The sequence below is a fragment of the Hibiscus syriacus genome, unplaced genomic scaffold (assembly GCF_006381635.1).
Source record: "Hibiscus syriacus cultivar Baekdansim isolate YM2019G1 unplaced genomic scaffold, ASM638163v2 tig00009942_pilon, whole genome shotgun sequence".
NCBI classification, from domain to species: Eukaryota; Viridiplantae; Streptophyta; class Magnoliopsida; order Malvales; family Malvaceae; genus Hibiscus; species Hibiscus syriacus.
Window position 1 is genome coordinate 799,238 of NW_024062205.1, and position 15,734 is coordinate 814,971.

Genomic DNA, 15,734 nt, shown 5'->3' on the forward strand with positions numbered 1-15,734 from the left:
CCCTCCAAATAATATCTTTCAAATCAGATAATGGTATGTAATTCAACATGTTGTCATATACTATCGTCTTCAGGGATGGGAGCTGAAGCTCGATGAGAATACAATGACGACGTTCCATAATAGGGATAAACACCTACAATATAATAAATAATAATTCAAATGCGCATATCAAATAAATGTTATAAACACCTTTAAATATGCAAAATCTAATAATAACATTATCGACCTCCCACCATGCATGATAAAGGATAGCTTTGCCATTACCCAACGCATATGAAGCGTCTCTCTGATCCTTCAAGTGAGCTGCGTGAAAAGACGAAGGCATAATAATCAAACGTCTACTAGTAATAACTTGTTTATATATGGTAGTATTTTTGTTAACTTACATCATTTATCATCATATATGGTAGCAAATCTTCTCAATCTAACAGCCGGATCCTCCTCCAGGTAATAGCCCTAGGAATATCATTTGAATTTTTAATGGCATATGTCTGCATGCTGGGAAAAGCCTCAAATATCCAAATCTACAAACAATATAATACACAAACATTAATTTCAGTAATTATTAAATAATTAATTATAATTTTGGAAACATTATATAGAAATTCTTACCTTAAAGGCCCAAATAAAGCCTACCAAAGTGTATTTGGAACCATGGCTACGCAAACTACGACGGTCCTCAAAGGCAGACGACAACTTTTTCCAGGTAGCTTTCCATAGATATGAACCCCACGGAAATATGTTACATGCATCTAGGCCCTCTACCAATAATATTAAATACTAAGAAATAGGTTGTATGCCCTCTTTGGCTAAAAAACTGGCATTCAAAAGTAACAAAAGGCATACTCGGACAACATCAATGTCATCCATCCGAGTAAAACCATATTTAAGAAGTAATCTTTTCAAATCGTCGATGTGTAAACTGGGCTTCACCTTTGCCTGCTCAGGAAAAACCTGAAATAACCATGATGGGCGGGCGATATAACTAGTGTACGAACCTATTTCATCGTGTCGTCCGAAACGTAGACCAGTGATTAAGCAAAACTCCTCCCGCCCAAAACGAGTATACACCAGTGGAAAATAAAACCATATCTCTTCATCACCACGTTGTATCCCCTCGGATAGATCGTTAGTCATGGTCTGAAGAAACAAATGAGTCAATATAGCATTTCCACCTAGATGTTGTACTTTCAACATGGCCCGAAACAAGTATTCTCAAACAAATTTCTTTGTACAGGTGTAAGTGTCGACGTAATTGTAGTGGCTAGGCTTAATTTATTCCTTAAAGTCAATACAGCCGAAAAAAATTCCTAACAAAAACAAAACAATAAACATACCAAGTTAGATATACCAAAAACTACAAATTATACACAATAAACAGACATGATATTAAACAGGGAAAATATAGCCAAATATGTTTCAAACTAGCCCGGTATTCACCCAAGTCATTATTCTATCATAGTTCACAAAATGCATCAGATAACATTCCAGAAGTAAGCACTTATATAAACATTTAAAAGGACAACATATAGGTTTAGTGCAGGTTCAAGACAACATAAAGAGTAGTAGTTTATTCTTGAAACTTAAATTCGCAACACTGTGAAGTTAGTATTTGTCTTTGTTTTTTTGTTGAAGTAATATAATTCATTCAAGTTTCAATTTGCAGAAGAATAGTAGTTTTTGAAACTTAAATTCACAACACGAAAATGAAATTCGCAACACGAACACTAAAATTGCGTTGCGAATTTCGCGTTGCGAATTTCATTTTCGCGTTGCGATTTTCGTGTTGCGAATTTCATTTTCGTGTTGCGAATTTAAGTTTCAAAAACTATTCTTCTGCAAATTGAAACTTGAATGAATAACATTATTTCAACAAAAAAATACTAACTTCACAGGGTTAAAGACTAAAACAGTTTAGCAATATTGACAGCAACCGAATGAATTTACTAAGCAATCTAAGTGAAATGGTTAATCTATATATTGAAATTACCAGTAAATTTATTATCAATTTAAATATGAAAAATCTAATAATAATACAAAAATTTCAAAATAAAAATAATTAAAAAAACTAACCCTCTGTGGTTGATTTTCCATTTGTGATCGTGAATGGTTGTGAGAGAGTGGCTCTGAGAGATGGAGATAAGGGGGGTCATCGAATATGGGGACAGATGTCGTCAGATATGGGGACTGATGTCGTCGTAGAGAGTGAGAGATGAAGATGGGATTGAGTTGCGATTTAGGGTTTTAAGTTGTGAGTTACGATTTACGGGATATATTGTTTACATTTGTGTTGCGAAATTAATATTGTGTTTCGAATTCGAAAATAAAATTCGCTTTGCGAAAATAAACGCGCTTTGCGAATTTGACTTCTGTGTTGCGAATTACAGATTCACATTAGGAATTACAGATTCGCGTTGTGAATTTAGAAAATCGCGTTGCGGAAAAGAAATTCGAATTGAAAATTTCAAAACTGAGTTACGAATTTAAAAACTGTGTTGCGAAATTAGAGTTCGTGTAGTAAATTTATTGGTTATTTTCGTAAATACAGAAAAAATTGATTAAAATGATATATTAGAATACATTTTCTATATTTTTCTCTATCTAAAAAGCCTCCGCATCTTTATTCCTTCTTCACTTCAGGGTTTCAGTTTTCTCTGCCTTTTAACCTTCACCCCTCACAAATTCATCCTCAATTGATCATCGAAATCTAATTTCTTTAATTAAACTAAGATTGAGGCCTCGTTTACTTGATCGTTTATTACAGGGTCTTCACTTTTATCCGAATTGTGATTTGCTTTAATTTCATTTATAGGGTTTCGAATTAGGTTTTCTTTAGACGCAGGTAGCAATCGGATCAGGAATCGCTTGATCTTGTTGCGGTGACCTTCCGATTAACCCAGGGGCGGTGGTCCCTTTGTATGGAAACTCGGAGCCGGAAGAGGGCGGAGGCCTCCTCAGCTGCCCCTTCATCTTCTCCCTCTGGACCAACCACTCGTTCTCACAAGCGCGCACGTCTTTCTTCCTCTTCTACCGTTGCAACTACCTCCACGACTCGCTCTCCCTCTTCCCGCGCTGCCGCTACTTTAATGGACCCCACCACCACCGAATCTTCTTCTGGTTCTCGCCGCGGTCGCCGTTCCAGCAAAGCTAATCAGACCACAACAAGTGACCGTCCGAATCTCGCCTCCGATAGGGGCAAAGAGAAGGAACGTGATGCAAGTGTTCGTGACAGAGATAGGGATAATAGAGACAATAACAATTCTAACGACCCTGAGAGAAATTTAGGGTCGATTATGGATACCTCCGGAGGCGATGACGATGATAATGATAGCGAAGGAGGTGTAGGTATTTTGCACCAGAATCTGACGTCTGCGAGCAGCGCGTTACAAGGCTTGTTGAGAAAGCTTGGTGCCGGGCTTGATGATTTGCTTCCGTCATCGGGTATGGGTTCTGCATCTTCATCTCATCAAAGCGGGAGGTTGAAGAAGATTCTTTCCGGGTTGCGTGCTGATGGAGAGGAAGGGAAACAAGTGGAGGCGTTGACGCAGCTGTGTGAGATGCTTTCGATTGGGACTGAGGAGTCCTTGAGCACATTTTCTGTGGATTCATTTGTTCCCGTGCTCGTTGGGTTGCTTAATCATGGGAGTAATCCTGATATCATGCTTCTTGCAGCTAGGGCACTGACTCATTTATGTGATGTTTTGCCTTCCTCATGTGCTGCTGTGGTGCATTATGGTGCAGTTTCGTGTTTTTGTGCTAGGTTGCTCACTATAGAATTTATGGACTTGGCTGAACAGGTTGGTTTTTATATGGTTACTTTCAAAAAATTTTATTATTAGATAATGAGAATTTTTTTTTGTGATTAAACATGAGCTTCCTTTAGTGAATGATATCTTGTATTTCATTGCAAACTAGAGTGTAACAAGCTAATTCTATTAGAAATTAGGTCCAATTGGTATGAATGGAGATAAATTTGAGATGTTTAAGCATTTCGCTGAGGGCCTGTGTCGTGGAAAATTGGCTTGTTTCTAACTAACCATTAAAATTATCTGCTTTCTGGTTTTCTAATAACGAAGAGTTTACTACATTGTTCATAGCTGTAGACTCGTATTAGAAAGTAGAATATTGTAGATTTGCTTTAGTCTTCATTCTTATCTTTCCGGTTGAAATGCTGGAAACAGTCTCTCCAAGCTTTGAAGAAGATATCTCTGGAGCACCCAACCGCCTGTTTACGAGCTGGTGCTCTCATGGCTGTGCTTTCATACTTGGATTTTTTCTCCACTGGGGTTCAGGTAATTAATTTGTTAAAGTTTTGACTGTTAATTTATAAAGAAGAATTTCTGGCAATTTTGAATCTGTTTGATCTGTTTCTTATGTTTAATCCCATGTTCCAGCGAGTGGCACTATCTACTGCTGCAAATATGTGTAAGAAACTCCCTTCAGATGCATCTGATTATGTCATGGAAGCTCTACCTCTATTAACAAATCTTTTGCAGTACCATGATTCAAAGGTGACTTGAACATGCATATTTGAAGATTCTTTTGTTGTAAATTGTGTTTCTTTTTCATCTTGTACACGTTATTATGTTTATAGGTGCTGGAGCATGCATCTGTTTGTTTGACTCGCATTGCTGATGCCTTCGCATCTTCCCCGAATAAATTAGATGAGCTATGCAATCATGGACTGGTTACTCAAGCTGCATCTCTCATTTCTACAAGTACATCTGGAGGTGGGCAGGCGTCATTAAGCACGCCGACATATACGGTGAGTTGTGGCTCCTTTACTTATCCATATGCCAATGCATTTTATGAGCAACATCTTGAAAGTTGGGTTTTTTGAATTTAGGGCTTAATTCGACTGCTTTCAACATGTGCAAGTGGGTCTCCTTTAGGAGCAAAAACTTTACTTCTTCTTGGGATCAGTGGCATACTTAAAGATATACTATCAGGTTCTGGTGTTTCTAATAACTCATCAGTTCCACCAGCATTAAGCAGACCAGCAGAGCAGGTAACAAATTTTATTCAAGCTGAAAACATGGTAGTTGTCTTTTCTTAGTTGTTTACCTGTGAACATGTGATATGTGACGTGTGCAATTTTATATTAAAACAAGCAGGGGCGAAAGTATACACTAACTCATTAAATACCAACTCTTAGTTTCAGAATCGGGTTATGTAAACCTTGCATGTCAGTGTGTCGGTGATTTTTTTTTGTGGGTGAAAGTTACTTATTTTGAACTGATTTTAATTCAAGCCGAAGTGATGGTAGTTCTTACTGCTGGTTGTTCGTATATAACTTTGTACATGTGACCAATGGTGGTGTCAGAAAGTTTTGATTGTCGGGTCAAACTTTGAGGAATTAAAACATCTAAAAACACATTATAAATTAGTACACTTGATAAATCAATGTATAATATGGTAAGTTAAGTCTATTACAAAACAATTAAAATTGTAAACAAAAATATAGGTACATAACATAAATTTCATAGCTCGTACCATTTTCACAATTGTCCATGACACTTTCCGATCTATATCTTAGAAATCTCATGTGAAGACGATACCCAAAACAATCCAATCTATAAAGCTTAATATTGCATAAAACCCTAATCTATCACAACCAAAACCATAATGCTAATTTTCTAGAGGTTAATCAATAAAGCTTGAAAAGAAAAGAAGAGTTGTCAAATTAAGGAGAACTTGATTACCTATCTTGTAACAATACTAAAGAGAGTTGAATAAGAGAAATTTAGGTCAGAAGTGATGAATGATTAAATAAAATAAAAATATTGGGGATTTTTAATAGTTTAGTGGGTGAAGAGATAAATTAACCTTTTATGAAGTATTTTTTAAAATGTGGGGTCTAAATTGAGTACTTATGCAAACTATTATGTATATAAAGTAATTTTTCAAAATTTTTGTGGGGTCAATTGAACCCACATTCTCACAGTGGCTCTGCCACTGCATGTGTCGTGTTGAATAATTGCTATATTTTGTTAATACCTGCATTGCTTTGAAAATTGGTTTAACCGTTAATACACATGGTAATGGTATCAAGTCATAGTTTTAGATTTGTTAATACGAGTCTTAATGCCAGTTCCTTATTTATTTATTTGTTGATCTAAGTCAGGGGCATGGCCATCTAAAGCAGGCAGGGGCCTTGGCTTGGTTAAATAGTGCAATTGCTATTTTAGCCCCTCTTAAACATGAAATATTTAATTTAGTCCTTTTTAGACCTTAAATAAATTGAAAAAGATTGCATTTTGGCTCTTCCTAGAAATAAATGGTTCAATTTAAGCCACTTCAACACAATTTTTTGCTTTGCCCCGCAAACATAAGATTCCTGGGGTTGCCCCTGGTAAATAAGTTGTTTTGAATATATTGCATATTTCTTGTGTATTATATTATTGCGCGGACTTAGTGAGTTTGTAATAGCTTTTGCATGTTATGCCCATTTGTTTGATGGTCATGTAATTCTTATTTTCTTGTGTAGATTTTTGAAATTGTCAATTTGGCAAATGAACTTCTTCCTCCGTTGCCCCAAGGAACCATTTCCATCCCTGCCAGCTCTAGTATATTGGTCAAAGGCTCTTTTGTGATGAAGTCTCCTGCTAGCAGCTCTAACAAGCAAGAAAATACTGATGAAAATGCTCCTGAAGTTTCAGCCCGAGAGAAATTGTTGAGAGATCAACCCGAACTTCTTCAGCAGTTTGGAGTGGATCTCCTTCCTGTTCTCATTCAGGTAAGTTTTCTTTGTGAGGGCCTTTCCTTGTTTATCTCTTGATTATTGGTACTTATCCCTAGTCTTTACCATGATGTTTTATTGTTGTGCTTGTATTTCTTGTCCTATCTTATTTGTCCATTAGATCTATGGTTCTAGCGTCAATAGCCCTGTCCGCCATAAATGTCTCTCAGTTAGTGGAAAACTAATGTACTTCAGCAGTGCAGAAATGATTCAGAATTTATTGAGTGTGACAAATATATCAAGGTATCCATCTTAAGTAAAAGATAGCAATTTACATATTTGTGCATGTTTGCTTATGGGAACTTACTCTTTGTTTGACGTTGTAGCTTCCTGGCTGGTGTTTTAGCATGGAAAGATCCACATGTTTTGGTTCCTTCCCTCCAAATAGCTGAGATCCTAATGGAAAAACTTCCTGGAACCTTCTCCAAAATGTTTGTTAGAGAGGGCGTGGTTCATGCCGTGGACCAGCTTATCTTAATTGGTAATCAAAATGCCACTCCTGTCCAATTATCTCCCCCTGAGAAGGATAATGATTCTGCATCTGGAACATCATCACGTTCCAGGCGTTACAGACTACGCAGTGGTAACTCTAAACTTGAAGTAGGTTCTGTTGAGGAGTCCAAGAATCAGGCATCTTTAAATATTGGTTCACCTCGTAGTACGGTTGAAATTCCTACAGCCAATTCCAATCTTCGTACTACAGTAAGTGCATGTGCTAAAACATTTAAAGATAAGTATTTCCCCTCTGATCCTGGAGCTGTTGAAGTTGGTGTAACAGATGATCTTATACACTTAAAAAGTCTTTGCATGAAATTAAATGCCGGTGTTGACGATCAAAAGACTAAGGCAAAAGGAAAATCCAAAGCTTTAGGGTCTCGTTTAGCTGACATTTCTACTAGCAAAGAAGATTATTTGATTGATGTGATTTCTGAGATACTGGCAGAACTGAGCAAGGGAGATGGGGTATCCACGTTTGAGTTTATTGGTAGTGGTGTTGTTGCGGCCTTGTTGAACTATTTTTCTTGTGGGTACTTCTCCCAGGAGAGGATTTCAGATGCAAACCTGCCTAAGCTTCGACACCAAGCCCTTAAAAGATTAAAATCATTTATTGATGTTGCACTTCCTTCAAGTTTTGATCAAGGAAGTATCGCTCCTATGACTGTCCTGGTTCAGAAGCTTCAAAATGCTTTATTGTCTGTAGAGCGTTTCCCTGTAGTTCTCAGCCATTCATCGAGGTCTTCTGGTGGGGGTGCACGCCTCTCTTCTGGATTAAGTGCATTATCTCAGCCTTTTAAGTTGCGGCTCTGTCGAGTCCAAGGAGAGAAGTCTATCCGTGATTATTCTTCGAATATTGTGTTGATTGATCCATTAGCAAGTCTAGCAGCTGTGGAAGAATTTCTTTGGCCGCGTATTCAACGAAGTGACACTGCTAAAAAACTCTCTGCATCTGTAGGAAATTCTGACTCTGGGAAATCACCTAGTGGGGCTGTTACTTCTTCAATATCTACCTCAACTCCTGCTTCAACAACTCGTCGTCATTCTTCAAAGTCAACATCATCGGTTAATATAGGAGATGTTGCCAAAAAGGAATCATCACAGGAGAAAAGAACAAGTTCTTCAAAGGGAAAAGGTAAGGCTGTTTTGAAGCCTTCTCAAGTGGAGTCAAGAGGACCTCAAACAAGAAATGCTGCTCGTAGAAGGGCTGCTCTCGATAAAGATTCTCCAATTAAACCTGAAAATGGTGACTCTACTTCTGAGGTATGTGTTTTGATTATAAGATATGGAAGTATGATGTGATTTAGTTATTTGTATTTTATAACCTTGCATGCCAAATATAGTTTAAATTGATGATCATTTGTTAACAACCCTTTTTTAAGTCGTATATGTAACTATGAACTCCACCCTCTGTTTGAAAATGGTCATGTGCCGCTTTTTTTTTGGTAGGATGAAGAATTGGATATGTCTCCTGTGGAGATTGATGATGCTTTGGTGATTGAAGATGATGGTATTTCTGATGATGATGATGATGATGATGATCATGAAGATGTAAGTCATATTGAGTCTCTTGAAATGGGAAGCCATTTCCTGTTGATTATAAACTTCATTTGATCTTTACCATTGTCTGATGGAACCATCATTCTTTTCCAGGTGCTTAGAGATGATTCTCTTCCTGTTTGCATGCCGGATAAAGTGCTTGATGTTAAATTGGGTGATTCAGCTGAAGATGGCGCACCTGTGCCATCAGCAAGTGATAACCAAACTAATGCTGCTTCTGGATCTAGCAGCAGAGCTGCCGCTGTTAGTGGTTCAGACTCTGCTGATTTTAGGAGTGGCTATGGCTCAAGGGGTGCAATGTCGTTTGCTGCTGCTGCCATGGCTGGATTTGTATCTGCCAATGGTAGAGGTATTAGGGGAGGTAGAGATCGACAAGGACGACCTCCATTTGGCAATTCTAATGAGGCTCCAAAGTTAATTTTTACTGTTGGTAATAAGCAGCTGAACAGGCAGATGACCATCTATCAAGCCATTCAAAGACAGCTTGTGTTGGACGAGGATGATGATGAGAGATATGGTGGTAGTGATTTCACATCTAGTGATGGAAGAGGGATGTGGAGTGGTATCTACACAATAACATATCAGAGGGCAGAGAGCCAACCTGACCGAACTTCAGTAGGGGGTTCAGGGTCTGCTACAGAGCCTAAGTCTGCTAAATCTTGTTCTCCCAATTCCAATTCTGATCCCCAAACTCAGAGGATGTCACTGTTAGATAGCATCTTGCAAGGGGAACTTCCTTGTGATCTTGAGAAATCTAATCCTACTTATACTATCCTGACACTGTTGTATGTGTTGGAGGGGTTGAATCAGCTGGCACCTCGTTTGAGAGCTCAGATAGCTTCCAACAATTTTGCTGAAGGAAAAAATTTAAATCTGGATGAGTTGAGTACCCCTAGTTTTAGAGTGCCTTATGAGGAATTTATTAATGGTAAGCTCACTCCAAAACTTGCTCGACAAATACAGGATGCCCTTGCTCTATGCAGCGGAAGCCTTCCTTCCTGGTGTTATCAGTTGACAAAGGCATGCCCCTTTTTATTTCCTTTTGAGACAAGAAGGCAGTACTTCTATTCAACTGTCTTTGGGTTGTCTCGTGCATTATATCGTCTGCAGCAGCAGCAGGGTGCTGATGGCCATGGATCAACTAATGAGAGAGAGGTGAGGGTTGGGAGATTACAGCGGCAGAAAGTTCGTGTCTCTCGAAATCGCATCTTGGATTCTGCTGCAAAAGTAATGGAGATGTATTCTAGCCAAAAAGCTGTGCTTGAAGTTGAATATTTTGGAGAAGTTGGCACTGGATTGGGTCCAACCTTGGAGTTCTATACACTATTAAGTCATGATTTGCAAAAGGTTGGTCTTGGAATGTGGAGGTCTAATTCTACATGGGATAAGTCAACAATGGTAATTGATGGAGATGAAGAGAAAAATGAAAAAAACGCTGGTTCTGTTACTAATGGGGGAGATGTAATTCAAGGTCCTCTGGGGTTGTTCCCTCGACCTTGGCCACCAAATGCCGATGCTTCTGAAGGAAGCCAGTTTTCTAAAGTAATTGAATATTTCCAGCTACTTGGACGTGTGATGGCTAAAGCTCTTCAGGATGGACGACTTTTAGACCTGCCTTTATCAACACCATTTTATAAACTTGTGCTTGGTCAAGTAAGCTGATTGCCTTGTTTTAACTTGTAGAACAACTTGAATCTTATTTAAGCTTAAATTGTATATTTGTATGCCTATAACATTTCAACTATTGTGTCAATTCTCTCTTACTTTCCATATAATATTGCAGGAGCTTGATTTGTATGATATTCTGTCTATTGATGCTGACTTTGGGAAAATTTTGCAAGAATTGCATTTCCTTGTTTGTCGAAAGCAATACTTGGAATCAACAGGTGGTGAAAATAGTTCCGCAATTGCCGATATATGCTTCCGTGGGGCCCCAATAGAAGATCTCTGTTTGGATTTTACACTTCCGGGCTATCCAGATTATATACTGAAACCAGGGGATGGAACTGTATGTCAACTTTTAATTCTATTCCCTTCTTTATTCTTTTTTCAATAGACAATTCCAAAATCCTGTTAAATGCATCAGGTGGATATCAATAACTTAGAAGACTACATATCCTTGGTGGTTGATGCAACTGTCAAGGCTGGAATTATTCGGCAAATGGAAGCATTTCGGGCTGGATTTAATCAGGTACAGTTGCTTTCTTTGTTCTGAGTTTTCTTGTCTGTTCACAACTTTTTTTTTGTGGGATTTCCTTGTTAATTATCTGCATATGAGGAGCTGTTTCTGAGATTCATTGCAATGTTAATAAATGCTTTATATAACAAGCAGGTTTTTGATATTGCATCATTGCAAATATTTACCCCACAAGAGTTGGACTATTTGCTGTGCGGTCGTAGAGAGCTGTGGGAGGTAATTTGACACTTAATGTGATAATATTGCTAATTTCTTTTGTTAGAACTGGTTTTCTATTTTGATTTTTGATGTAACTTAAAACACTGCAGGCTGAGACCCTTGCTGATCACATAAAATTCGATCATGGATATACTGCAAAGAGCCCTGCTATTCTTAATGTATGTTTGTTTCATTACACTTCTTAAAGTATCTTGAGATCTATATTCTACTCATGAGAATTTTTGGTTTTGTGATTTTGCAGTTACTTGAAATTATGGGAGAATTTACACCAGAGCAGCAGCGGGCATTCTGCCAATTTGTTACCGGTGCACCTAGACTTCCACCTGGTGGTCTGGCAGTGCTGAATCCAAAGCTTACAATTGTTAGAAAGGTAACTGGCGTTACATTGGAACTTTAATATCAGTGTTTCTTCTCATTTACATTGTTGTCGACATATAACATGACATCCGGCTTTGAATATTAAGATCAAAATACGGCTGATAGCAGCTTTACATATTAATTTGTTTATGCCAATCATTTAAGTGCTCATGGAAATGGCTTCATTATTTTGAAGTTGCCCCTCAAGGGAGAGTACCCATGTTTGGCACCTGAGCTTGACACATTAGAAAATGGATGCATAGGTATACTCTTCCAAATGTAAACTACTTGAGAAACAAAATTAAGAATATTGTACACTTGCTGTCGCATTGACACCTCCAAGTTCGAGTAACACAGATATTGGTGAGTATTGTTGTTGTCTTAACAGTAAATGTTTCATACAGGTGTACATTAAGCTGGGTTCTTGTTTGCGGTTCTAATGTTGTATTTGTCTGGTATCTGGTTGCAGCATTCCTCTTCTGCAATTCCTGCTTCTTCCAATGGAAGTGGAACTTCAGAAACAGCAGATGATGACTTGCCCAGCGTCATGACTTGCGCTAATTACTTGAAGCTTCCTCCATATTCAACCAAGGTATTATCAATGGTACCATTTTATCTATATATTCATACGCAAATGATTTTATCGCATCCTATTTCCTAATCGGCCACTGCTGCTGTCTGAACAGGAAGTTATGTACAAGAAATTGCTTTATGCAATCAGCGAAGGGCAAGGATCTTTTGATTTATCGTGATCCCCCGGTATCAGGAACTGAAGTTGGTATATTTCTGAATAACCACAATGTTGGTCTACTTTTCTCACCTTCTGCTATCATTTTTGATGTTTTGAGGTGGCGTATTAGGGTCTGTTTGTTTCTGTTTTTTTTTCTTCATTTTTTCAGTGTTCGGCTGGTGGAAAACAAAGTGATCAATGTAATTCATTTTCTTGATCAACAAAATTTCTTTTACATTTTCTAAAAAATGACTTGTAAGTCATCGTTTTAACTTTTTACTTCAAAACATAATTTTATGCTTTTAATAAAAATATTCTCCAAAGGAACATACCTTTAGACCCAAAAAAGCATACAATATTCTGGGTAATTCGTCTTTGCGATAATATGTTATTTATATATATTATGTATATGCGTTTCTATGCTATTTGTATATATTATTTATAACTATGTGGTTATCATATGACATCAATGTTAAATGATGTATCAGATGCTTTTGATATATGGTATAATCGAAATATGAATTATATGTTAAAATAATTATATGCTTTATATTTGATTTATTTGTGTATTTAAATGAATAATATATTTATCTTCTCTTATGATTTAAATGGTATGAGTAGTGCATTGGTATTGTAACATCCACCTCTTGAATATGTTCCCGTACACGAATCGTAAATGTCACATGTCTTTTAAAATGTTTTTGTACTTGAAAATCAATAAAATTTGATTTCTTTAAATAAAACGGTTTAATAAATAATTATATATCTACTATAACATGTCAAAACCCATATTGAAACAATATGAACTGTTTTTGCACGTATACATATCAACTAGAAATTTAAAATAACAATAGTAGGTCATTAATAGTATTAGTAAGTAATCTTCGATGATTGATGTCAAGCTCAGCTTCTTACTCTACTCATCCTTTTTACCTACACGTGAAAATCATCAAACGCTAAGTATACACTTAGTGAGACATAAAAAGAGTAAGTAAAACATTTTAAAGCATAAAAAAGTCATAAAATATCAAAATATATATAAACTCATAAAACTGACTTGATAAGTCAAATTTTCGTCAAATAACATGCAAAACATTATTTCATATGCATAGCATACTTATCAATCGGTCTATTCAAGAATATACATTCACAACCTAATGACTGACAGATGAAAATACAAGGTGCATAAATTGCACATAAGTGTTAAACGAAAGTATAGGTATCGTAGTAACAACAACACTATACTAATATATCGTAATGGTAATTCACAAACTCATTATGAATACCATCAATGCACATATAGTGTCGAAAGTACGCAAATGTATTAATACGAAAATGCAACAAATGTATTAAACAAAATCGATCGATAACCACCTTATTCAAGGTATTAACAAGTGCTCATCATGAACACCATTATTACACACATACTGCCATAGTATACAAAGTATTGGTACGGAAATACAATAATGCATTAAACAAAATCAATCAATAATCATTTTATTTATGACCTATCCTTAATTAAAAATTGATATCTTTTTTTATACTCCTCGAACCTAATTTCCATTTGTTCTAAACAAAATTATATTGGTATACAAATCCAAAGGTATAAGATTCATCATCTAATCATTTCTTTAAAATTTATGGTGATTTTTTAAACTTACTGTTCATAACACAAATCTAGGCAAATTTCACCGATTTACATTTTCAGCTTATTCATTAATTCTATTAACTCATCAAATGAACATACATGTTTGAACCACAAATCACATAACATTCAAGAATCACTTTTTACCATTGTAACTATGCCACTAACTCATCGCAAGTCAATATTTGTACGATAGTGTAGACATTCATTTTTGTCTATGTTTAAAAAATATTATTGTTATTATTGTTGTTATTATTATTATTAATAATAAAATTAAATTAAAAACTTTACAGGTCTTGAAATCCAATCTAGTACAAGCTGTCCAGTCCAGTTACAAGCTCACAATGAGGCCAACCCAAACCCAGAGGCCCAACAGCCGACCTGAAGACCCTCCAGATTAGGGTTTTCACCCTAAATTATTTTCAGCGCCGCCAACAAGGAGATCCGAACGCGCCCCTCCAGACCGGCACGTGAGCCACCAACGACGATTCCCGAAGATGTTGCGTCATTAACTGTCAAACAACACTCAAACCAGTACCCAAATCAACTAAATCTCACTAAACCCACTAAAAATAATAAAGAAATCCGGAAAAATCGGGATTTGATCCAACCTACTCCACCACTAAACCCACATGCATGCAACCATATATTGGGGAAAGCATTGGAAACAAAGGGGGAGATTCGGAGAAAGAGAACGGAGAGGAGAGGGATTCGGGGTCGAACAGGAAAAAAACAAAAAAAGGGGAAAATAACAACACCGAAACAAAAAAAAGAGAAATGGATATCAAAATAAAAAAGGCAATTTACCTGGTCTCGGTGTTTGTTGGTTACATCGAGGACCGTCTGAAATACGGAAGTTGAAAAGATCTCTTTAGATCTACAACATTTGAGGTGTTATTTGCTTAAACGAGGCTCAGATTCTTGATCCAGACGAGAAGACGGTTTGAGCGACATATTTATCTCTCTCTTACGCCTTCGGTGAACGGCGGTCGGCGCTGTAGAGGCTCACCGGAGTCTAGGAAGCATTGGAGCCCTTGAGAGCTTTCTCTCCTGCCCTCTCTCTTTCTCTGAAACGAAAAAGAAAAAAAGAAAGGTAAGGGGTTTTCATACCCGTAAAAGGGGCATTTAAATTGGACTCAAAACGACGTCGATCAAGGTCAATTCAACCCACGTGTTTTGCTCGTTCAGGGTTAATGTCTCGATTGGTTCCTGCAGTTTATAAGCTTTCCATTTTTTTCTTATTAATGAAACTTTTATTTTCTTTTATTATGACCTCTCTATTTGTTTCATGTATTATTGTAGTCCCTTACATTTGTTGTTATATTTATTAAGTATTTAGAATTTGTACTGTTAATTTTGGGCAGTGTTCGAATTTGGTCACTGGATTTGTAATTATTCGATTTTAGTCATTGTTCAGTATTTGGTTTAATGATTGTGTGGTCTTGTATGTTTCTGTTTATTTCATTTTAGTCCTTATTCTTAATTTGTGGGTTATTTTTATTTCTAGTACCTGTGTTATTTAATATTTTTCGTTTTTAGCTTTGATTTATGTATATTTAGGGTTTAGTGATTTAACTTTCTATTTTAACTATTTTAGTCCTTTAAATTTCTATTTTTGCCATTTTAGTTCTTTAATCTTTTGTTTTTACTATTTTGATCCTTTACATTTTTATTTATTTATTATATACATATTATTTTCTTTTAATTTTAATATTTTTTTTATTTCTTTTAACATTGTTTTATATATTTTCTTTGTTTTTTTACACTCTTTTATTTTTTTTAAAGACTGAAC

At 36.4% G+C, this 15,734-nt stretch overlaps 1 protein-coding gene across 1 annotated transcript; it reads left to right on the plus strand.

Annotated features, from left to right (window-relative positions):
- The first annotated feature begins 2,672 nt into the window (after window positions 1–2,672).
- Window positions 2,673–12,445, plus strand: LOC120203442 (E3 ubiquitin-protein ligase UPL3-like). Its single transcript, XM_039203736.1, has 17 exons — window positions 2,673–3,797; window positions 4,182–4,292; window positions 4,395–4,511; window positions 4,595–4,765; window positions 4,847–5,008; window positions 6,488–6,736; window positions 6,861–6,982; window positions 7,066–8,497; window positions 8,684–8,785; window positions 8,888–10,447; window positions 10,578–10,802; window positions 10,881–10,985; window positions 11,127–11,207; window positions 11,300–11,368; window positions 11,452–11,580; window positions 12,037–12,159; window positions 12,254–12,445. Exons 1-17 carry the CDS (start codon window positions 2,919–2,921, stop codon window positions 12,317–12,319), a joined length of 5,703 nt encoding a protein of 1,900 aa, XP_039059667.1. The 5' UTR covers window positions 2,673–2,918; the 3' UTR covers window positions 12,320–12,445.
- The last annotated feature ends 3,289 nt before the right edge of the window (window positions 12,446–15,734 follow it).

What these genes read in the sequence shown, in the direction of transcription:
- LOC120203442 (XM_039203736.1), top strand. Translation starts at nt 2,919, where the DNA reads ATGGAAACTCGGAGCCGGAAGAGGGCGGAGGCCTCCTCAGCTGCCCCT. An exon ending in TAAGCACGCCGACATATACG is followed by an intron (nt 4,766 to 4,846) that starts GTGAGTTGTGGC and finishes TTTTGAATTTAG; the next exon opens with GGCTTAATTCGACTGCTTTC. An exon ending in AGTGTGACAAATATATCAAG is followed by an intron (nt 6,983 to 7,065) that starts GTATCCATCTTA and finishes TTGACGTTGTAG; the next exon opens with CTTCCTGGCTGGTGTTTTAG.